This window comes from Rhineura floridana, chromosome 1, assembly GCF_030035675.1.
Source record: "Rhineura floridana isolate rRhiFlo1 chromosome 1, rRhiFlo1.hap2, whole genome shotgun sequence".
In the NCBI taxonomy this organism is placed as follows: Eukaryota; Metazoa; Chordata; class Lepidosauria; order Squamata; family Rhineuridae; genus Rhineura; species Rhineura floridana.
This window is the reverse complement of record NC_084480.1, coordinates 211,295,205-211,320,294: the sequence shown is the minus strand read 5'-3', so window position 1 is coordinate 211,320,294 and position 25,090 is coordinate 211,295,205. Positions and strand designations below refer to the sequence as shown.

Here is a 25,090-nt window from a genome sequence, read left to right as displayed (position 1 = left end):
CTTCACAGATCTCTGATATTTAGTCACTAAATGAATTGCCTACATTGTACCAAATCCTACTATTTAATATGCTGCCAGGTCAAACTCAAGATGTTACTGATGACCTATAACGCCCTGTACAGCTTGGGAAGTAAGTATCTGAGTCTCTTCATAAGAACATAAGAAGAGCCTGTTGGATCAGGCCAATGGTCCATCTAGTCAAGCATCCTATTCTCACAGTGGCCAACTAAATGTACATGAACTGCTCCAAAGCAGGACCTAATAAGAACCAAGTGTGGAAAAAGTTGTACAGTACCTCAGTGGTAGAGCATCTGTTTTGTATGCATACAGTCCCAGGTTCAGTCCCTGGTATCTCCAGATAAGACTGGAAATGTCCCTTCATCTGAAACCTTAGAGTGCTGCTGCCAGTCAGTGTAGGCAATACTGAGGTAAATGAACCAATGGTCTGACACAATATAAGGCAGCTACGATTATGCCTAACTTGATCATGTGTTAAGATCAGCAGGGAAGACCATTGTTGTTGCCCCATTGGCAGGAGAGACTTGTTACATGGCAACATGGAAAATACCCTTTCCTGCAGTGGCACCCTACTTCTGGGATGCCTTCCCTCCTGAGATATGGCAGGCATGATCTCTTTTTGGGGTTCACAGCCAGCCAAAGAGGTTCTTATTCACTCAGTTATTTCCAGGACTTTAGTGCTTAGACCAGATTTGAAGATCTACTTCTGTAATTATTGCCATTTATTTTTTTCTGCTCTCAATTTTGGTATTACTGTGTGGATGATGTGAATGTTGGGGTTAAAATGTTTTATTGTACCCCTACCCTCAAATTGCTTGTGATGAAAGGTAGGTTAAAAAGATTTTAAATTTAAATAAATAAATAAATAGATGCAATGAAAAATACCCTTTAACGAAAACATTTTTGAGAATGACCAATGAATTTTTTTTGTTTTGTTTTCAGATGGACCTCCAGGCATAGTTCTGGGGCTTTTAAGAGCTCAATGGAGGGGGATCTGATTAGCAATTCTTCTGCACAGAGTAACGGTGGTCCTGGCCAGCTCTTCCTCTTCCTTTCCTGCTTCTTATAATATGCCAAACTTTCTGGAGCATAAGGCTAATCATAGCAACATTACGGTTGTGGTGATGAACCTGTCAGTTAAGGCAGGAACTCATCCTGAAATTTGTAAAGATATCAAAGGTCCATGCAGGGAAGGACATAGGCCACCATGTTGGACATGACATCAGCTTTGCTGTATTGATAAACTATTATTTGACTTCTTGCAATGCCTCCCCCTGATCAAGGGCCATTATTTAATTTTTATTATTCATGGTGGGTTGGATGCAGAATCTCCCTCTGCACTTGGTAATGCTCCTTCTATTTACAGTTGAGACTCCAATCCAGAGAAGGCTCCAATTTAACACTTCCATGGGAAGGAGGAGGAGGAGAAGGCAAGTTTTGGCAATCCTTCCTTCCTCCTGTAGCTCCTCCTTTGCCACTTCCCACACAGTTCTGGAAGGTCCCCTACTTCTCTACCACAGATTTTTTTTGGGGGGGGTATAAGGGGCCAGAAGAGAGAATGCGGAATCAGCACAAATTATGTCCTTTCCTCTTCCTTTCAGCTGGAAAAGTTCCACCAAAAATGAGTCTAGATCTCACACATTCTTTGTATGATCTCACATTAATATTATTTACAAAATGAAATAGTTCTAGAGTGATAGCAATTAGTGGATATTCATATTGCATTGTATTTTGTAAACTGCCTTCAGACAATTATTGAAGAGCGGAATACTTACAATAAATAAATAAAATAATTTAATTTTACTTATTAAATTTGGTTTGTTTATATGGGCATTTTTTAGACATTGCAAGCCTTTGGAGAGGCAACATAAAAATAAGCATGTGCTTAATTAAGCATTTAAGTGCTGTTGATTTCAATAGGATTTAAGCACACCTAATTTTTCTCTGAGTCATATCAATTGTATTTTTGAAACAAACCCCAGAAAACTATAAGTGTCCTCCTGGAGGAAAGTGTAATATGTTCCATTTGGAGCCATTTGGGGGACTTTCATGCTTCAGCCTAATTACTGCTACTTCTTCTGATGTTTAGTTGGCCTAAAGAGCAATGCAGTGACATCTTATTTGATGTTGTTCAGAGCACTGTGCTTTGTATAATTAAGTGATTAAAGTATTGTTATTAAAGGGCACAAAGTGCTTATGCCCATACGATCATTGTGAGAAAGTAAATGCTTCCTGGAGCCACACCCTCATACCTTTGACTTAAGATCTCATTTTGAGTCATGTGCATGATCAAACACAACCCAGTGAAGTGCACATATAATCCATTTTAATGCCTTTTTGTGTTGCATCTTGAATGTTGTAATTCTGACTCATGCACAACATAAACTTGCAGATAGTGTGTCAGCATTTTGCACATATAGCCAGTTTTGAAATCTCAAACATCTTGTAGACCAGCACATGCCACTCTATGCTGCATTCAGATAATTCTCCAAATCCTCTGAATGCCTCTGGTTTACCTGCTCCTTCCTCCTCTTTCTCCTTCCTCTGCATGTAAAGGGGGCTGTATGCATCCACTTCTAACCAAAGGCAAACTATATTTTCCTGTTGTATCTGAATGCAGCAAACTATGGCTTACTCAAACTGTAGTCCTTCTTCCTTTGTATGTGCTAAAGGGGGAGTGGGAGGAGGGAATGTGTGAGCCCAAGGCTTTACCTTGCTTGGTTCTGATCCTCCAAATGAAGCAACCACAGTTTGGAGGATCACTAAATCCAGTGAGGGAAACAAGTTAATGTGTTTAGGTAGCGACTACCAATACAAAGTTTAGAAATAGTACTAGAAAGACACCATAAACTGCAAACTTCAACAGTTTTTTAAAAATTGTTTATTGTTTATTTCCTGTCTTTTGAATCTCAAAAGTGGCTAAGGGCTCATCCAGACGACTGCAAAATGTGTGACACGTGCGCTATGTGTGCTTATTATTTTTCGGTCGTCCAAATGACGTCGCGCGGTGTCACTCATTTTCGCGGGTTAAATCCGCTCCTTCCAATACCGGCAAAAATGCGGTTTGCTGTTTGAAATCGGGAATTTCATTGGGACATTTTCTTTCATTGGGAAACATCGAACAAAAAGGCAAAAAGTGAGGACTATCAGCTGACAAACTGGATATGGAAACGGTGGATTATCCCACTCCGTTTGGATAAGCCCTAACATTGCAAAAATAAAAAATCCACAGTAAAGTCTTCAAAGGTAGCCCCGCATATAACACATGGGAGCAGTCTAGTTTACCAGAGCATAGTAAACAAAGCAATAGTTACCCCAGATGGGCCACAGTTAGTGCACTACACTCAGCTGGTGGAAGGTCCTCCATGCTACGGATGCTATGCCTCCAGTGACTGTTCTAGATCAGTATGTACCCCCAGACTGCAGAACTGATCTGTTACATGAAGTGCAATCCCATCCAGAGCAAACTGAACACCACCACCCTGAATAGACGAACCATCTACCAAAAGTACCTCCATTTGTGAGAACTCACCTTCAGTTTATCATCCAGTCTGTTGTGGATCTTAGACATTTGGTGTAGCATACTGATGACTCCAAATCTCTGGAAAGCCTCACTCAGTGGATTCTTGTAAATGTTACAAAGCAAGAGATAAGGGACAAGATGGAATCTTGCAGGATCCCACAGCATAATTTGGTAAGGTTCAAATTGTGTGCTCCATCCGTGCTCTCAGAACGTTGTCAACTGATGTGGTGCCAGTGCTGCCTTTCTAAAATGAGTGGTCCTGCAGCTCAGATACACACGGGAGTCCCATTATCTTCCCTAGAGGGAAGTCTTGCTCTTTAAATCTATGTACATGGAGACTGGCTGCAACTATTCAGTTGAATGGCAGAAAGGAAATTCTATACATGACAGAGGCAGTAGTGAGACCACTCCTGAAGAGACCCTCCCTGGACCCAGAAAATCTTAATAACTATAGGCCGGTAGCAAATGTTCATTCCTGGGCAAGGTCCTTAAATGAGTGGTGGCAGGCCAGCTCCAAACACTCTTGGATGAGACCAATTATCTGGACCCATTTCAGTTGGGTTTCAGGCCTGGTTTTGCCACGAAACAGCCTTGGTCGCCCTGTATGATGACCTCTGTCGGGAGAGAGACAGGGGGAGTGTGACTCTGTTGATTCTCCTTGATCTCTCAGCGGCTTTTGATACCATTGACTATGGTATCCTTCTGGGAAGACTAGCTGAGTTGGGAGTGGGAGGGACTGCATGGCGGTGGTTCTGCTCCTACTTGGCAGATCGGCTTCAGATGGTGGTACTTGGGGAACATTGCTCGGCACCCTGGATTCTGCAGTATGGGGTTCTGCAGGGGTCAGTTCTGTCCCCCATGCTGCTCAACATCTACATGAAACCGTTGGGTGCAGTCACCTGGAGTTTTGGAGTGCGTTGCCATCAGTATGCTGATGACACGCAGCTCTATTTCTCCTTTTCATCTTCTTCAGGTGAGGCTGTCAATGTGCTGAACCAGTGCCTGGCTGTGACAATGGACTGGATGAGGGCTAAAAAACTGGGGCTCAATCCAGACAAGACTGAGATGCTGCTAGTGGGCAGTTCTTCTGACTGGATAGTGGATGTCTAACCTGTCCTGGATGGGGTTGCACTCCCTCTGAAGGAGCAGGTTCGTAGCTTGGGGGTTCTCCTAGAACCATCTCTGTCACTTGAGGCTCAGGTAGCCTCGGTAGCACGGAGTGCCTTCTACCAACTTCAGTTGGTGGCCCAGCTACACCCCTATCTGGACAGGGATAACCTGGCTTCAGTTGTCCATGCTCTGGTAAACTCCAAGTTAGATTACTGCAAGGCACTCTTCGTGGGGCTGCCTTTGGAGACAGTTCAGAAACTGCAGCTTGTGCAAAATGCAGCGGCCAGATTGGTAACAGGGACCAGATGGTTTGAACATATAAAACCGATTCTGGCCCGCTTGCATTGGCTGCCTGTATGTTTCCGAGCTCAATTCAAGGTGCTGGTTTTAACCTATAAAGCCTTACACGGTTTAGGACCACAATAACTGATGGAACCCCTCTCCCGACATGAACCCACCCATACACTACGCTCAAGATCAAAGGCCCTCCTCCGGGTGCCTACTCAGAGGGAAGCTGGGAGTCTGGCAACAAGGGAGAGGGCCTTCTCAGTGGTGGCCTCCAAATTATGGAATTACTTGTCTGACAAGATGCACCTGGCGCCTTTATATTTTTGGCACCAGGTCAAGACTTTCCTCTTCTCCCAGGCATTTTAGCATGTTTAGGGTTTTAATGTATTTAATGTTTTAATGTATTTAATTGTTGTAAACTGCCCAGAGAGCTTCAGCTATGGGGCAGTATACAAATCCAATCAATCAATCAATCAATGTATGTTCAAATGTGCTTTACTGTATTACACTACCCATTCAAGGGACATAGCCAAAGAGGCATAGTACTCTCTAGATAAGGCTAAAGCAGGAGGGGTGAGGCTGCAAAATCGACAAGAGTACCTAGCAGAGGTTACCCCTCCTCCATTTGCATACCATCTAACAGTAGTTCATGGGGTGGAGATGGAGGCAGTAGTGGTGGCTTCTGGTTGTGTGGGGCTGTGCTAGTTGGGACAGGGATGGGGTGCAGCAGCAGTGAAGTCAGGGGAGCTCTGGGATGGGGGCAGCCCCACAGGTGCATGTGTACCTTCAGGGTTACTGCTGCCAAACCAAAGCTCCCTCACCCCATCCCCATGTCAGGAAGTGTTCCACTGCCACCTCTGGGAGGATACCAGTGCCTTTGGCCACCCCAACCCCCTCATAAGCTTCTACTGCTGCCTGGAGCCTAGATCTGCCTTCTCCAATATTGGGTCCCTGGATGTTGCTGGACTACAACTCCCATCATCACTGAGCATTGCCCATGTTGGCTGGGGATAATGTGAATTGTAGTTCAACAATATCAGATAGCCCAAGATTTGGGGAAGGTTTCAAAGTGATCTAGACGAGACCAATGTCTAATTGTCTTTGCAGTTATGTTATACAAATGATTCCAAACAGGAAATTAAGTTTCATGATTATACAAAACCAGTTTGCATCCTCTCTGTGCTGAAGCAGTATTGCCCAGGTCAAACAATCAGGGTCTTATTTCCCATTACTTTAATCAGTCCTTAGACCAATTGATGAATTGGGCACGCTTACATAGACCAAGATGAAAGTGCAGGAGTTGATGCTAATTGAATTTTTTTTGCTATTTGTCCATTAAAACCTTGATGCTGCACTGCAGTGCAGAGTTCACTAGATTATTTTAAATATATAAAGTAATTCTCAAACAAGACAATTCAAGCAGGAGTCATAAAATCTCCAGTATGTTGTTTTGCCCACTTAATCTCCCTTATTTATGATTGTTATTTTTAGATGGGCCAGAATGATCTAAACAATGTGTGTGGTCAAGATAGTCCTTGGATTGGACTAGATGCTAATGAAACAGCTTTACATGTAACATCTTATCTGGAGGAGTTAGAGAAACACAGATTCTCTGTACGGTGAGCAAACCTATACTTTGGAGTTTGTTTTTGGTTTACTCATGTAGAACTACAGTATGTAAAATGTGTTTGGGAGGTGGGGTGGGGAAAATAAAGGCAAAACTATCCAAGAGAACATGACAGTTGAAACAAGTGGTGACTTAGTACCGGGGCTGTTCATTATTTCTGGAATCAAAAAATACATTTCATTTCTTCTGTTGCTGGAAGTGATACCGTTTGAATAAGCCATAAAAATGAGTTCCTGGCCATTTGTGGTTATTAAAGACCCTGGGGCACCTTTTTTAAAAGAGTAGCTGCAAGAATAGCTGTTCTAACCACAATATTCTTGCCAAATCCTGATTTTATATTCTGCCTGCCTCAGTTTTGCCTGGGGTTTTCAGTTAGACAAAACATAGTGCCTTTCCTCTCTCCTTCTTCCTGACTCCAGAGTGCTTGGCCCACCTTAGAAAGAGCATCTTACAAGAAGTCCTAATCCGTTCAAAGCAAACATTCTGTGCAAAAACACTTCCTAGAGGAAAGGACCACTATGACCATGTGATGACATCTCCTGCATAATAAGGCATGCATTTTTTTTAAAAAATCCATTTTGCAAATTTCAAAGTGGCAAAATGCTGCCATGCCCCCTTTTCTGCCTGATTTACTCAACATGAGGTGCATGCTTGCCTTGGCGGTTATGATTTGAAACAATTCCCACTGGCCACATGTGGATCACTTAAGATCAAGATTAAGGCAATTGCTTTCAGAATCTGATTATGAATTGATGAGAAGAGAGACAGAGGTTTAATAAGGAGTCAAGATGGGCAAATCTGTCAGCTTCGCTTTCTCATTTTTCCATTCTTAAGTTCAGTTCTCCACATTCCCATATGTTTCTGATTTATTATTTTTTTAAAAAGAACCTTGTGAAAATTCATCAGCATTTTAGTGCGAGTTTCACCTAATGTACACATTTTTACAAAGCAATTTCCCACAATATAATGCATTTTTTTACACATTGCTTGGCTGGAGAACTGCACTGCAAAATTGAGAGAAGTACAAATTTCAAAGGATGGCTATGTTTCAGTTCTTGTACTGTTTCGGAAAATGCTAAGTACATTCACCTTTAAATTAGAATTGAATCAAATTTCTTCCTGTCCCTAATAGGGAAGTTTGCAATTCTAATTGTTTCATAGCCTGATATTATTATACAATTCACTCTGTCCTGCCAAGCTCTACCCTCTCTTACCTGCTTTGCCCTAAGCCCCACTACATGCCCATTGACTCCTGGCCCACCCTGGATTCACCTGCTGGGTCCAACCAAGTTGTTATCAAATCCAAAACTGGTAACTCTAATCAGTGGCGCACCTACACCCTGTCCTGACTGGGCAGCTTGCTGGCTTGTAAGTTGGAGCCATTGGCCACATTCACACCACACATTTATTCCACAATTATTCCACTTTAAACAGTCATGGCTTCCCTCAAAGATTCCTGGGAAGTGTAATTTGTGAAGGGTGCTGAGAGTTGTTAGGACTTAAGAGACCCCTATTCCCCTCACAGACTTGCAAGTTCTCTGGGAAGAGACACCGACTGTTAAACCACTCAAGCAATTGTAGCTCTGTGAGAATAGGAGTCTCCTAACTCTCAGCACCTTTCATAAACAACACTTCCCAGGATTCTTTGGAGGAAGCCATGGCTGTGTAAAGTGGAATAATAGTGGAATAAATGTATGTTGTGAATGTGGTCATTGTTTCTGAAGCAGAAGGTGGACGGTTAGCTAGCCCTGTCATGGAAGGTATGGAGCTGTACCTTCTTGGGGAGGAAAACATAGCTTAGTGACAGAACATGTGCTTTGCATGTGGAAAGCCCCAGGTTTGATCCTTTGCATCTCCAGTTAAAAGATTGGGTAGCAGGTGATAGCCAAAAAAATCTCTGCCAAAGTCCTTAGGGAGCTACCAACAATCAGAGTAGATAATTCTGGGCTATATGTGTTCCCCATCCTTCCAAGGCCCATTTCTAAAATTTCTGCACCATGCAGAGGCATAACAAAGGGCTGTTCCAGCTGTGGTGTTGCTGCACAAAAGGTGTGTGCAATTCTGGGCACTTTTGCCAGAAGCAATAAGATCCACAAATGGGTAGGCCCTAAGCTGTCTATTATTTACCTTCTTCATTTCTTTGCCCCTTCTCTGTCTTCCCACCTTGTCTCAGAAGGTGTGTTCTCTTTCTCTGATCCCAGACCTTCCTCTTTTAAAGAATATATTATGTTAGATGATTAGGGACAAAAAAAAAGAATTAATGGGGCTTTAGGTCTAGGGGCTCTTTAGGTTTCCATAAACATGAGAGTTTTAGATACTCTGAGATGCAATCTGAGCAATTTCCTTGATCTTTTACTGGAGCTGGTAAATCATTTATTGGGATAGCCTTTTTACAAAATCCTGCTTTTAAAACAATCCCATAAAGTCTATTTATCATAAAATACTGTACTACCAGCCATCTTCAAAGTTATGCATGTACTGCATTAATTATCAGCTAACAGTTGCCCTGAAAATGGTTTTGGATTTTTCATTATCCTGGCGCCCCTCTATCTTTGCCTGTGAAAATAAAAAATAAAATAAAATTAGAATACAGGAGCCAAGAAGTATGTATTTTAAGACAGGGTATTCCTGATATATTTTTTAAGCAATTCCAAAAAACACTGCTCTTGTTATCACTGCCAGTTTTTGTCTCCATAATGCAAGAATTCTTAACACACTTCAATAAAGCTTAGAGACCCAACTGGGTAAGACCTGAAATCTTAATAAAAAGTGTGTGCAAGCCCCTATTGCTCACTTACTTCAAGGGCACTTCTAACAGTGGGTTGGATCCAGAGGTGGACTCAGTGCCACTCACAGGAAAGAAGGGGATGGAGTGATGATTTCTGCCAGTTCTACCTTCCTGCTGCAGCCCCCTGAAAATCATATGAATGAGGAATCTTTCAGAACAGTGTGGGATGTGGCGCTGGGGGCTGCAGGGTAATAGGGAACTGGTGGAAATTGTCTCTGCTGGATCTCAATTCCATCCACAAGCAGAAGAAGCTCTTCCATTCATGTGTGTGTTTGTGTGGGAGGTTCTTCTGTAAAACCATTAATGACTGCAGAAAACTCTTTAAGTAACAAAACAATCTTTTCCACTTTTGCCATTAGAATTCCATTCTCAATGTTTGAAGAGGTAAAAATACAGTTCAGGTGTGTGATTCTCCTATATATTTTCTGGTCTGTTTACAAAAGATTTCAAGCTTACTTCAAGCCAATCTGGGGAAATGTTAGACATTAATATGTATGACTGGGGTGGTGGTGATGATAACATTCTTTAAAAATTGAAGGGCTGCCACACAGAAGAGGACAAAGATTTGTTCTCTACCACCTCAGAGGGCAGGGTTAGATCTGATGAGCTCCAGTTACGAGAAGGTACATTTTGGCTGAATGTTATGAAAAACCACATAAGAGCTGTTTGATAATAGGGAGGGCAGACAGGAGGGAGAACTTCACCTTCGGGCCCACTCTTGAGGTATAGATAAGGGTCCTGCCTAGTAGGGCCAGCCCTACCATTAGGCAAACTGAGGCAGCTGCTTCAGGGGGCAGATGCTAGTGGGCAACAGCCCTTTAGCTATTCCCCCTAAGCTTCCCAACCCAGGTTATTTCCCTCTGTTGGAGGACAGAGTTTGTGTGCTATGAGGTTCTGTCTTGGACTCTTGAAACCAGCCTGCTGCCTTCAGGTGTGGTGGAAGATACTCTCCCATTACCAGTGCTGAAGTAAGATTCAGCTGCCAGTCCAGTCAGCTTTTGTATAAAGAATAGAATGGGGGCACTGTCTTGTCCTTTGCCTCAGGCAGCAAAAAGTCTTGGGCAGGCCCAGTGACCCAGGCTTTGACTTTGCCCTCTCTGCCTTCCCTCTCCCCTGCTTTCATCTTGTAGTGATCATCACCTTGCTATAGGAAAGGCAAGTTGCCAGTTGATGGGGATGGGAAAAAAATTAACCCAACTGCAGTTGGCTTAAACATTGCCAGGGTTTTACCTTCCTCGTAACAATGTTCCTTGCATTTTGTTGAATTGGGTTTCTCTTGCATGCTGGCTGGGGCTGACAGGAATTGCGGCCTGCAACCTCTAGAGAGCACAACGTTGGGGAAGGCTGCATTATCCAGTGTCAATGTTGTAGTCCCATTAAAATGTATACTATTTGGCAGTGTATAAAATTATTTATAAAATGGGCTCAAATTAATAAAAACAACAACAACCAGGTTTATTTCCACCTGCTTTCCTTAGCGGACACATGAATTTGAGAGCTTGAAGGAAAGGTAGCGTTAATTGTAAGCACTGCAGCCGTAGTAACATTGTTTTTAATAAAAACAATAAACTTTCATTTTTTATAACACTCAAGTGATTTGACATTGAAATAAATGCAGATGCTTCTTTGCACAGTGTATTCCCTGTTGTGCTTTCTTAAACACCTTCACATATGGTTTGCCTCATTCCTGTGAAACTGCTTGTTGTTTATGTCATACAAACAGAACAGATTGATTTTACATTGAGTAAGTAAGAAGTAGAATGAATTAACCATTGGAAGCAAATAATTGCCTGAGTGTTCAAAATATTTGAAATTAATCTTGGCTACTTGAAAAAAAAATTAAGATTCTTCCTGAGCTCAATTTTACATTTTATTTAGACTGTGTGGGTCTTAAAAAAAAAAAGAGAGAGAGAGAGCACTTAACTGTTTCAGCTTTTCTTCAAAATGTTCAAATTGCTACCATTTTTACTGCTGTCCAAATCATAGGTAAAACTGCCTCAACAAGAATAAGCAATCAGATTTCCTTTTGGTCTTATGGGAATGTTTGTAAAGTATGTTGTACTCTTACAGACCTTTCAAAACTTATTCTGGTCATACCTTTGTCTCTCAGACATCCATCCGTCCGTCCGTCCGTCCGTCCGTCCATCCATCCATCCATCCATCCATCCATCCATCCATCCATCCATCCATCCATCCATCCATCCATCCATCCATCCATCCATCCATCCATCCATCCATCCATCCATACATCCATCCATCCATCCATACATACATAACCCAACCTTCCCTTATCACAACTTTGCTCTCCATCTCTATATACTGTACATATACAGTGCCTTGCAAAAGTAATCAGACCCCTGACCAGTGCTCTCATATTTCTGAATTACAAATGGTACATTGTAATTTTTTTCTGTATGATATTTTATTTTGAAACACTGAAACTAAAAATCAATTATTGTAAGGGTGACATTGGTTTTATATTGGGAAACGTTTGTAAGAAACATAAAAAACTGAAACATGTTGCTTGCATAAGTATTCAACCTCTGTGCTGTGGAAGCTCCCAGTTTACACAGATGAAAGAAATTGCCCTATCGAGGACACAGTTACCCTACCTTCGGCCTCTACCTGTGAACCGTTAAAGTTGCTATCACATTGTCAGGATAAAAACCTCACTGTTGAAGGATCATTGGTCAGGCTGCGGATCTGAAGGAAAATGAAGACCAAAGAGCATTCTACAGAAGTAAGAGATAATGTAATACAAATGCATAGATTAGGGAAAGGGTACAAAATAATATCCATTATCCAAAAATTCAGTGCTCAGACAAGAAGTAGACTTGTGAGAGAAGCCACAGAGAGGCCAACAATCACTTTGATGGAGCTACAGTGGCTGGGAGTGGGGTAATGATGCACCAGTCAACCATATCAAGAGCTCTGCCTGTATGGGAGGGTGGCAAGAAAGAAGCTGTTGCTCAAAAAGTACCATCTGAAAGCACATCTGGAATTTGCCAGAAAGCATGAGAGTGCCCCAGCTGTCATGTGGGAAAAGGTTTTGTGGTCAGATGAGACCAAGATAGAGTTTTTTGGCCAAAACTCAAAGCACTAAGTGTGGTGCAAACCTAACACTGCCCATGCCTCAAGACACACCATCTCTACAGTGAAGTATAGTGGTGACAGCATCATGCTGTGGGGATGCTTCTCATCAGCAGGGACTTGGCATCTTGTTACAATTGAAGGAAGAATGGATGGAGCAAAATACAGGGAAATTCTGCAAGAGAACCTGCCTTAGTCCACTAAAAAACTGAAGCTTGGCAGGAAATTCACTTTTCAGCAGGACAATGATCCCAAGCACAAGGCCAAAGCAACACTGGAATGGCTCAAGAACAAAAAGGTGAATGTCCTACAGTGGCCCAGTCAAAGTCCTGATCTCAATCCTACTGAGAATCTGTAGTGCTCTGTGAAAATTGTGGTCCACAAGTGATGCCCAACCAACCTGAATGACCTGGAGCGAATCTGCCAAGAAGAATGGGCCAAAATCCCTCCAACGCTGTGTGCAAAGCTGGTACATACCTACCCCAAAAGACTTAAAGCTGTTATTACAGCAAAAGGTGGCTCTACCAAATATTAATGTGTGGGGGTTGAATACTTATGCAAGCAACATGTTTCAGTTTTTTATGTTTCTTACAAACATTTCCCAACATAAAACCAATGTCACCTTACAATAATTGATTTTGAGTTTCAGTGTTTCAGAATAAAATATCATACAGAATGAAATTGCAATATACCATTTGTAATTCAGAAATATGAGAGCATTGGTTAGGGATCTGATTACTTTTGCAAGGCACTGTATACTTAAAGGATGGTCCAATATACAGGATAAGGGTATGAATGTAGATACTGTAAATTAACGTAGTTTTGTCAGCATTCTTAGGTTTGTAGGATGTGATTATATAATATGATGATTATTTTTCTGGGATGCAATCCACATGTGTACCTCCAGTTTCTTTCCCAGAAACTAACCACACAGGATATGGTCTCTGTTCCCTACCTGCTTTATCAGGCTCCCACATTTAAAACACATTTTAGTAAAAAAAATCTCTGGGGAAAAAAGAAATTAGTGAAAAATAGTACAGATCCACTAGCCCTGTTTCCTCTGGAAAGGGGCCTGTTAACATTTCCTGTACTCTAATACTCTCATAGAGAGCCAGTGTGGTGTAGTGGTTAGAGTGCTGGACTACTACCTGGGAGACCAGGGTTCGAATCCTCACACAGCCATGAAGCTTACTGGGTGGCCTTGGGCCAGTCACTGCCTCTCAGCCTCAGAGGAAGGCAATGGTAAAACCACCTCTGAATTCTGCTTACCATGAAAACCCTATTCACAGGGTCATCATAAGTTGGGATCGACTTAAAGGCAGTCCATAAGCAAATACTCTAATATGTGAATGGGAGCCAGAATGGTGTAGTGGTTAGAGTGCTGGACTACGACCTGGGAGACCAGGGTTCAAATCCCCACACAGCCATGCAGCTCACTGGGTGACCTTTGGCCAGTCACTGCCTCTCAGCCTCAGAGGAAGGCAATGGTAAACCACCTCTGAATACCGCTTACCATGAAAACCCTATTCATACGGTCACCATAAGTCAGCATTGACTTGAAGGCAGTACATTTACATTTTTAATATGTGGTCAACTAATGGGATTTTTTGTTTGTTTATGCCAATGAATGAGAATATTGAAGTAGATTATTTAAAAAGAGGTATATAAACTAGATTCATTACATTATGAATCTGGTTTGTTTATGAGTTCATTGTATGCCATATGACCCCAGTTTATTTATTATTATTTATTTATTATTTGATTTATATCCCATCCTTCCTCCCAGCAGGAGCCCAGGGCAGCAAACAGAAATGCTAAAAAAACACTTTAAAACATCATAAAAAGACCTTAAAATACATTAAAACAAAACAACGTTAAAAACATCTTTAAAAAAGGGTTAAAAACATTATTAAAGAAAACATATTAAAAGCAATTCCAGCGCAGACACAGACTGGGATAGGTCTCAAATTAAAAGGCTTGTTGAAAGAGGAAAGTCTTCAAGAGGTGCCGAAAAGATAGCAGAGATGGCTCCTGCCTAATATTTAAGGGACGGGAATTCCACAGGGTAGGTGCCGCCACACTAAAAGGTCCATTTCCTATATTATGCAGACGAACCTGCTGATACGATAGTATCTGCAGGAGGCCCTCACCTGCAGAGCGCAGTGATCGACTGGGTATACAGGTATAAGGGGTAAGACGACCTGTCCCGAGCTGTATAGGGCTTTGTACACCAAAACTAGAACCTTGAACTTGGCCCAGTAGCAAATGGGCAGCCAGTGCAATTCTTTCAGCAGCAGGGTGACATGTTGGTGATACCCTGCCCCAGTGAGCAGTCTCGCTGCTGCATTTTGCACCAGTTGCAGCTTCCGGACCAACCTCAAGGACAGCCCCACATACAGAGCATTACAGTAATCCAGCCTGGAGGTTACCAGTGCATGGACAACAGTGGTCAGGCTATCCCAGTCTAGAAACGGCCACAGCTGTCTTATCAGCTGAAGCTGGTAAAAGGCACTCATAGCCATGGAGTTTATGCACCACTGTTTAATAATATGCCTCAATGACCTGAATATTCACATTCATTGATGTACACAAAAACAAACCCTCACCCTTGTATTTCATTGAAATGTTTGCTGTGTGTAGACCTGGTATTACTGAGAACTTAATCAGGCCCAGTATGCGTATTTTACTCATGCAATTCGGGAGATGAGGACTGAGGTAACAAAAATTAATAGAACTGGCTGTTTGTAATCCAACATGACACAACAGATAAGGTTTCAGATATCTTTGAACAGGGAAGGGGGTGGAGAGAGAGATTCTGCAATGCAGATGCAAGTTGTATAATTTATATGATGAAAAGACACATGTAGCAATCTACATCTAGGAATTTTAAAAGATCCACAAAGTTCAAATGACTAGTAAAGCAGATAAGTGTAATATTTTAGTTGCATTCCACTTTTGTGGAAGAAACAATTGAATGAACACATTTCAAAGGAAGTAATTGATTGGATATAAGTGCCATCTTTTCCCCATGCTTTAATAAGTAGACAAAGCATAATGGGAAATAATTTGGTAGCCACAACATGCTGTTATTCATTTGTCCTTTTGGTGGTTATTTTGTTTAGCTTGATCCCAGAGTGTTGCCTTTTAGGACAGCCATTGAAATTTTAACAAATAGACACCAAGTTAAACAGCAGCTGAAGTATTGGTGAACATGGGCCAGTGTTACCTAGGCTCTAATTCAATTTAAGCTAAGTGGGTCTAGATGTGAGGAAGGTAACCAGTCAAACATTGGCTTATGAACCTGTGGATTTAAGAGGTGGGTTGTTTCTCAAGTGCAATCATGTGACCTTGGAGTAAGGAGCTGTCTTTGCTACAGGGCAGAGATGGATATGTCTCTTTTTAAGATGCCCAAGAATACTAAGACTGTCCTGCCAGTATGAAAACAGATAATTCTGTTTAGCCAGGGTTATGGATTGGTCCTCTGCAGTCGGTTCATGAATAACAAGCCTGATGCGATGGGTGTAGCAGAGGCTTTTGCTATCACTGAAGGCTGACTTCACTCCCAGATCTGCCACAGTCTTCAAAGGGAGGCAAGATGACCAATGGCAGTCCAAGCCTGTTGTATTCAATTGCCTGAAGTCAGTGGATAGGACTATGACCACCTTCAGGATAGGGATGGAAAGATCTGTCTGTTTTGGTTCTTTCTGTTTCTTGTTTTTCCAGTGTTAAATTCAATTCTCTACAGTGATCTGCAAATTTTATTTTAAAAAATCCTCATGACAATTCTCCACCCTTTTAGTGTGAATTTCTCCAAATAAACACATTTTTGTAGGCAGACACATTTTTGCAAGCCATTGTCATCATTTCATGTCTTTCTGCATGTTATTTTCACCCATATATTCATTTTTATGCATACTTTCCCTTAATATATGCATTTTTGTAAATGTTGTTTAGTTGGCGAACTGCATCCCAAAATTCTAATAAGTGCAAATTTCAAAGGATGGCTGTGTTTTGGTTCTCATATTGTTTCAGAAATGGCGAGTTTTATAAATTCTGCTTGAAATGCGAACCGAATCGAAATTCTCACCCATTCCTATTTCAGGCACATAGAGTGGGTCTAGGTCTTACAAGTTCTATGCAAGTAAGTGCATCATAACATTAGATAACTTGGTATGTATCATCCTTCAGCTTTCCATCTGTAAACTGGCAACAACTATCTGCTCCGCAGTCTGCTGAAAGAATGATTGACATGAGGATTGTGAAGCATATCAAGCAGAAAGAGTGATTCAAATATATGATAAAGAACAAGAAAAATAATTCTAAACCCAACATTTCCCTATTAAGAGAGTTACAAAATAAAAGTGCTGTAAGAATGCTGGGGAAAACAGCAGGGAGCAGAAAAAGAGGAAGGCCAAACAAGAGATGGATTGATTCCATAAAGGAAGCCACAGACCTGAACTTACAAGATCTGAACAGGGTGGTTCATGACAGATGCTCCTGGAGGTCGCTGATTCATAGGGTCGCCATAAGTCATAATCGACTTGAAGGCACATAACAACAACAAGGAGTTCCTGCCTCTTATTAAGCAGTACAAGATTAAGCTACAGTACTGCCAATATTTATGGAATATTAATTTGCATGTGAGTCACAGTTGCAACTCAGAATCTATTCATTTTGAGGAAATCCCATTTACTGTAATAGGATTATTTTTGAGGATATGCTAGTACGTGTAGAATCGTAGAGCAATAGAGATGAAAGAGACTTGAAAGTCATTTATTCCAGCCGAGGCAGGTTTCTATTAACACAAACATTCCTATTGGTTCAATATCATCCAGATGTTCTATAAAGTCCAGTTTCATCCAGGTTAGTGTGTGCTGTTAAGAAGAGAGAGCACGAGGAATATGGAGATGATGCCATAGCTCAGTGGCACATCACATATTTAGTATGTACAAGGTTCCTGGTATTTCCATTTAAAAGGAATACAGGTAGGAGAGTTGGCCAGGATGTCCACCTGTGCCACAGCTAAACACATCACGGGATGGCCAGCAGGACTCTTAGAACCACTCCCTACCCCCCAGGGTCCTTGGCAGATGGTAACTATGGACTTCATCACTGACCTTCCCTCCTCACAGGGGAAGACAACAGTGGTGTTGTTGGTGCATGCTTTTACTAAAATGACTCATTTCATTCCATGCACGGGACTCCCAAATGCACGAGACACAGCTCAACTGTATGTGCAGCACGTGTACAGGTTGCACGGCCTCCCAGACAGTTTTGTTTTGGACCGAGGGACACAGTTTACGGCTCGGTTTTGGCGCCCCTTGTAGCAACTGCTGCAGAGCAAACTGAGACTGTCGTCGTCTCATCACCCGCAGACAAATGGTCAGGCTGAGGGAGTGAATGCCACGTTGGAGCAATATCTCAGCTGTTATGTCAACTACCAGCAGGACAACTGGGTGTTCTTTTTGCCTTTAGCAGAGTTTTCTTACAACAATGCAGTGCACACTACCATGCAACAGATTCCATTCTTTGCCAACCTGGGATACCATCCCCGAGCGTTCGCTGCCCCACATGGCAGCCCCTCTGTTCTGGCAGCCGAAGACTTTGTGCAAGAGCTCCAGGCAATGCAGCAGCTGTTAAAGGAACAGTTACAGAGGGCAAAGGTGGACTATAAGAGAGCTACAGATCAGCATCGACAGGAGGGGCCCATAATCTGTGTGGGAGACAGGGTGTGGCTGTCCACACATTACCTGTCTACACGGGGGCACTGCCATGTTAGAAGATCAAAAGGTGGGCCCCTTTGAGGTGGAGGTTCAGATCAATCCAGTGGCTTTTCGTCTGAGGCTGCCTCGTTCTTTCAAGATACACCCAGTGTTTCATCTCTCCCTGCTCACTCTGGAACACCCTCTGGATCCCCACAGACTGCCAGAGGTGCCTCCACCCCGCATTGAAGTGAATAGGAAAGAGGAATATGAAGTGGAGCAGATTTTGGACTCATGGAAGCACCGAGGGTGGCTTCAATATTTGATTCACTGGAAGGGGAACATGATTACTTAGGGTTAGTGAGGAGCAGGAAATGCTTTTTTGCCTTCACAAATCTGTCTGAGAAGGCACTGAGAGGTAAAAGAGAAACTTGGAAGGGTGGGGGTGTTGGAGAGGGAGAGGATAGGCAAATGGATTATATGGACAGGGTGTTTTTAAAGGCCCATTTGTTTAACTGTGAATAAAACTATCCTTTATCTGTCTTTTGATTTAACAGGAAGTCCTGCAACCTGGGAATTTGTAGCAGTCGTTCACAAATGTTACAAAGGTGTGAATTACATTCTCTGGCTGAGCTTTATAGAGACGAGGGAGCGCACTGGTGTGATTTAAGCTGGGGAGGAAAAGGCTCCTAGTGCTCATTCCCAGATCTTGCCCACTTTTGATTTTTAGTTTTCCGCTGAGGTATAATGATTGAAAACACTCTGCACAGTTTGCTTTTGCAGGGTTTAGTTTGGGGATATAAGACAAAATCTTCTGGTTCAATCATCCCTGCTTGCAGCATGCCTGAGTGCTATTTTTTAAAAGTTGTTTTTCCAAGGAATAGCCTCTTTCCCCTTTAAGATTTCAATCAAAGCGTAAAAACGAATGTCTCCATATCAGATGTGGACAGTGGAGTATTTTACAGAGCTTTTAATTAGCCTCTGATGTATATCTTCAATATTGTTTGCCTATAAATTTCCAAATAACAGTTCCCTTTGAAATTCTTTTTACATTAAGGAAGTGTGATCACCTTGAGCAACTATATATACCATATGAGAAGGAGATGGTCCCCTAATTTTATTTGTTTTGGCAGTTGACTCAAAATGTACCATCTGAGTTTTGTTGTGCTGTTGTTTTTCTGATTGACGTGCCCAAATTCTTCTAGTTTGAAAAAGCATACTAACATAGCTTCTTAACTTTTAAAAACTTTTATTGCAGGCTAAGAAAACAGGCAGTTTTTATCGCTGTAAAAACACTGAACAGAAAACTAAAAGGAAATAGAAAGTAAAGTCCAAGCGTGGGCCCTTAGACATCAGCTTAGTCCACACATAATGCTAAGTCATGTTTTATTAAATTATGATTTATTAAATGATGGCTTAATATTATGTGTGAGCCCTGCCCAGTGGCTTGACTAGAGTTTGTTTACTGCCTACAGTCTGTGATCTGAAGTCACAGTTTGTTGTTGGCTTAAAAACCTTGTCGTCTTAATGATGGTTTGGCATTATTTGGTGTCCCTGATGAGGTGCGCCTGGCGCCGACGTTACTATCTTTTCGGCGCCAGGTGAAAATCTTTTTATACTCCCAGGCATTTTAAAGTGTATTTTAACTGTATTTCACTATTATTTTCCATTTTGGACGTTGTTTGGTTCTTTTTTGTTTGTTTGTTTTTGGTTTTTGATTTATTGTATTTATTGTATTTTTACACTGCGCTTGTTTTATCTTTTATGTACACCGCCCAGAGAGCCTTCGGGCTTAGGGCGGTATATAAATTAAATAAAATAAAATAAATAAATTATGTGTGAATCCAGCACCTTCCTTAACCATGGTTTATTTGACTACCCCATCCCAGATGTTCACATGCTATAAAGGGACAAGGCAGCTGGAAAGCAAACTAGAGTTTGTAGAAACAAGCCATGTTTTGTTTGATAGTCTGTGGGACAACAAATCATGGTTTAGTGTTATATGCGAATCAGGCCCAGATCTGTTTGTCTATACACATGCGAACCTGTATCCTAGACATGTGTTCACAGAGATAATATTTTGGAGATTTTTATTGGAGATGATTGTGTGACACACCATCACTGTAGGGCTTCCTCAATATGGTGGTGGTAAGGGTGCTTGCCTGCCATCCCCACTGGCTTTGCTTGCTCGCTTGCTCAGTACAGTACATGTCTTTCTTGCTTGAGCAAGAACCACACAATTATTATGCTTAGAAATATTTATTTACACAAAGTGGCTGACAGTGATGGAAATGGCTTTGTGCTTTAAAGCAGCAATACAGAAATAAAAATAGCAAGGTGGTTAATTGTTGCAAATACACAAGCTTGCTAAACTCATGTTGCCTGGACCATGAGCTTAATTTCAATACAGATGGGGAGAGATGGAGGGGAGAGTGCTGCATTGTATAAAGTTCTGGGGTAGGCATTTAGAAACCCAGTGGAAATGCAGGGAACTAAAACAGAGCAAGAAGAAGGACAGTTTGCATGTAAATAATCAAGGTTCACATCTCATGAGAACTATAGATGAGTGAGATCTGTGAAAGAGAGAAGTTACCTTTGTGGAGGAAAGAGGAGTGAAGAGAAGTGGTTCCTTCGGTTTTCATCATGATCTAGTGGTGCACAGTCATGGCAGGATCAGGACTGCAGGCAAAACCTGAAGTTTTTTACCTGGGGTAGGGACTTGCTAGCAGTGGACAGAGAGAGATCAGTTTGTCTCTGCTTTCTGTTCAGGAGATCCAAGTGGCATTCAGATTTCCTCTTTCCCTATAATGCTTATCCTAGCTGCATCCTATTCTGTCCTGGGTTCCTAGGAACCAGTAGCAGAAGGCGTGATTGGGGTGGCAGTGCTCATCTGACCTCCCAATAGCTGAGTCGCTGCTGCCAATCTGGTGCCCCTGCTGATACATTTACACGATGCTGACCAATGCTTCGCCCCTACCTCTCTCTTCCCCAATAAGCCGCACAAATGCAGCTTTCAGGGGGTTAGGGAAGCACTGCCACCCCACCGTGCAATCTGCTACTGCTAGGAACTCTTCTTATATGGTTAAAAATAGGCAAAGTTTCCTTCTGGGATAGCTCTCACTTCCCACAATGGTCATGACTAGTCTGAGCAAAATCAAGAAACACAGCTTAAAAGCAGGGAGATAAAGGGAGGAGGCAAGGGAACAACTAAAGATGAAGATATCTGGCTTCTGCAGCAATCAGTGGGGCCAGAGCATTGGGAAAATTGTAGTGTAGAGCAGTGCAATCAGTGCATACCCCACAGGACTGAACAAAGTGGGGATTACGTAGTTATAGGGGAAAGGCTTCCTGGCACCTGTACAAAAGGTGATCTCATTAAGGGGGGACAGGGGACATTACTTGAGAAAGGATTCAGGTAATGAGCTCTACTAATACCCCACCAGTGAATTTGCATTACTCGGGGTAGCTTACAATGATTCAAAACTAAGCAATCCTATAAAAGGAATAAAACAGCAGCATAAAAAGAGAAACGGGTTCAGCAGGTAAAAACATTCTAAAATGAGCCATCCATTTTATATAGTTTTGGATGTGAATTTTGGCACCTTGCACTTATCCCAGATAAGACTCTGGAAGTCATGAGAGAGAGAGAGAGAGAGAGAGAGAGAGAGAGAGAGAGAGAGAGAGAGAGAGATTAAATATTAAAAATAAAAGGGTTGAACATTGGAGGACTGGAGGACCTGAGTTTACACCCCAGCTAAGCAATGAAGCTTGGTGGGTACCCTTGGGCTACTCATGTCTCTGAACCTAATCTGGCTCCAATGGTTCTTGTGAAGATAAAAATGGGATAAACGTTGCCCAAACCACCCTCAGTACACAGTGTGGCATCAATGACCATGTGCAGGAGCTTCCATCAGTGCCCCTAATGCCCTATGTACAGCCTATGCACAACAGCCATCACATTGTTTACTTGAGGAATGCTCAAATAAAATCTTGGTATGTGAGGTGTATGGGTACTCATATGAGATCTGACATTTTGTCAGTTCATCCCCACCCAGTTATGGAAGCACATTGCTTTCAACCAAGAATGTATATTTATTCTTTTATTCTTAACCTCTGCTTCAGTGCATTCATGACAAGATCGTATGGGTATGTAGCTGCGTTTTAACAGTTTTTTAATTTCAGTTGTTGCTTGAAGCACTGTGCTGGAAATTAGACACTTTTAGTACTTCAATTATTGTTGATTTATTCATCGTTCTTGTAGATACAGTGAACGTAGTTACTCAAGGAAGGTTATCTAATTTTGAATGCCAAGCACCAGATCTCAGTTTACATCTTGGCAACAGCAAGGAAGACTTATTGACTCGAACTTTGTCATGCCAATGTGAGTGCCTTGTAGCATTTTGTTTACTGCTCTGCATTAAACGGGAGAAGACAGGAAAGGGGGGGAAAGTCATTTCTTTTCCAGTCTGACATGGGACTATCTGGAGTGCTAAATTATGTCAAATTCCAGTTCCCAAATAGTGACCTTTGCTGAGCCTGTCTTGCCTGAGGTGAACAGGATCTCAAGGGATCTTGCTTGAGATGAATGTGATATTTCTCTGTGTCTTTTACTTTACCTCTTTGGGCTAAATGGATTTGAATTTAGCTCAAGTTCAAGCCTCCCAAAGAGAAAAGTGGTTTGTTTGTTACTCTAAATTAGTTCACAGAAGTGTAAATGAAATTAAGGGACATCCACTCTTTGGCACACATTTTGGGGAAAGGCACTGAGTGCATATTTAACCATAATTTCCACTGCAGTTCCTATAAAGCTCCTGATTCCTGTCACTCTGCGGTCATAATGAGCTCTGGGCTTAGGTGGGTCCTTGCTATGAACTGTCCAGTTGCTTAGCATAGCCATCCAAAAGAGTTCTCCCATAATCCTGGCTTCTGTGTGTCCTTTTCTTCCCTTAACTTATCCACAGGCCAGAGAGGATTGATTTCAACTGTTACACCATTACGCAAAAAGGTGACATGTGTGTAGGCATGAGTGAATCCATCCATTTCAGTTGCTCCAAGTTTCTCATTTTTGCAATCTTAAATTCAGTTTTCCTCATTTACATATCAGTTTGTGATTTTTTTAAAGTCCTCATGAAAATTCAGTGGCAAATTTCTCCTAATAAACATGCTTGTATGCAATTTCCCCAAATATAGTGGATTTTTGTATGCTATTTCACTAGCATGTTCTTTTTTATGCACACTTTAATATATGCATGTTTGTGTACATTTCTTGACTGGACAACTGTGTTGCAAATTTCTAAGAAGTGCGAGTTTTGAGGGATGGCTGTGTTTTGGTTCATGTATTGTTTTGCAAAGTGGGAATTAGGTAGGTTGCTTTTAAATGCAAACTGAATCAAATTTCTATACATGTGAGAAGAAATAAACATTTATATGCATATATACCAACCCACATAAAAGAACATCTATCATTTGAGGCATATTTATTGCTCTCATCATCCTCAACGTCATCCAATGTCCATTTCCAAGCAGCACATTTGTTTTCAATGGCTGACCAAAAAGTATCATACAAGTTTTCTAAATTATCCCCTGCCTCCAAATCTGGCTGCTTCGTATACACCACATGTTTTTCATTAGATTTTTTTTGCTGTTTTCCTCTTCCTTTTCTGTAATAGCTGACACATATTTTTCAATTGCTTGAGAAACAGCCACCACCACCACCCTGTAAGCTGTTGCAGGACACCATTAATAAAGTTGCCTCCAACTGAATTATATATGGGTGGTGTAGCTCATGTTCAGTCCTTCATCCTTATCTGTTTGATCATTACTTCCAATCTGCTGTGGGAAAAATGTGACTGGCATGTTGTGTGGAGTAAATAGATGCTGCAGGTTGAGATCATTTATGCATGGCTTGGATTTTGATGAAATTTTATACTGCCTTCTGGGCTAAATATTTAACCTAAGCGATTGTCCCAATAATTTGGATGAATCAAGCCTTTTGAGATGGAAATTTTACCTTTCATTATCTCCTGTGCTGTTTACTATAAAACCTTCTGTGAGTGTTAGGAAGCAAATAAAAAGATTAAATTTGTTTTGGTTCCTCCCCCTCCCATAGTTCTATGAGTTGTTAGAAAAAAAGTCAAACAGAAATATAAAATTGAAGACTGCTTCTTGACTCCTGTGAAAACTCAGCAGGCCCTTGCAGCTTTTCCTCTTCTTCCTGTCATCAGGCCCTGGGCCATTTTGCCCCTTGAAGCCCACCTTCCTGATATTTGTTTTCTTTTTGTATACTGTGGGTGGGGAACCTCAGGATCGGGGGCCAAATGTGGCATTCCAGGTTCTTCTGTGTGGATCTCGGGACTCTCCCCCAACCCATGCCCCCTGTCCCCAGACAACATCTCTTACCAGCCTCCTTGAGTGCTTTTGCCTGACTCGAATGTGTCCTTGAACTGTTATACTGTGGGGCTATCAATAGCTATTAGTCACGATGACTATATTCTACTTCCATTGTTGGAGGCAGCATGACTCTGAATATCAGTCGCTGGAAACTGCAGGTGGGGAGAGTACTGTTGCGCTCAGGTCCTGCTTGTGGGCTTCCCATGGGTGTCCGGTTGGCCATCCTGAGAACAGGATGTTGGACTAGATGGGCCACTGGCCTGATCCAGCAAGGCAATTCTTACATTCTGATGTGTGTGAAAAGGAACTTGTCAAAATCTCTGACATTTGTGTAGTCTCCTGTACAAAAGAAGAGTTGCATATTGCTCCACCCACTTTTGCATCTGGCCCACCCACCACTGGCATGTGTCCTGGGGGAGGTTGCCCATGAGGGATTGCAGCCCTTGGGCTTGAAAAACGTTCCCCACCCCTGTACTATGCAGTCACAAAAGCTTGGAGTAGATGGAAATATATGTTAATTTTTAAAAAGCAAGATAAAAAGGGAGAAAAATAAA

At 41.8% G+C, this 25,090-nt stretch overlaps 1 protein-coding gene across 7 annotated transcripts in view; it reads left to right on the top strand.

Moving 5' to 3' along the window:
• LOC133367599 (uncharacterized) overlaps nt 1-25,090 on the top strand; it is a 360,491-nt gene that overhangs the window by 220,813 nt on the left and 114,588 nt on the right. For all 7 annotated transcript variants that reach the window (XM_061591725.1, XM_061591699.1, XM_061591706.1 and 4 more), the window contains one exon: nt 6,431-6,558. In XM_061591725.1, coding sequence (XP_061447709.1) covers nt 6,431-6,558 — 128 coding nt within the window. The remainder of the gene's footprint in view (nt 1-6,430; nt 6,559-25,090) is intronic.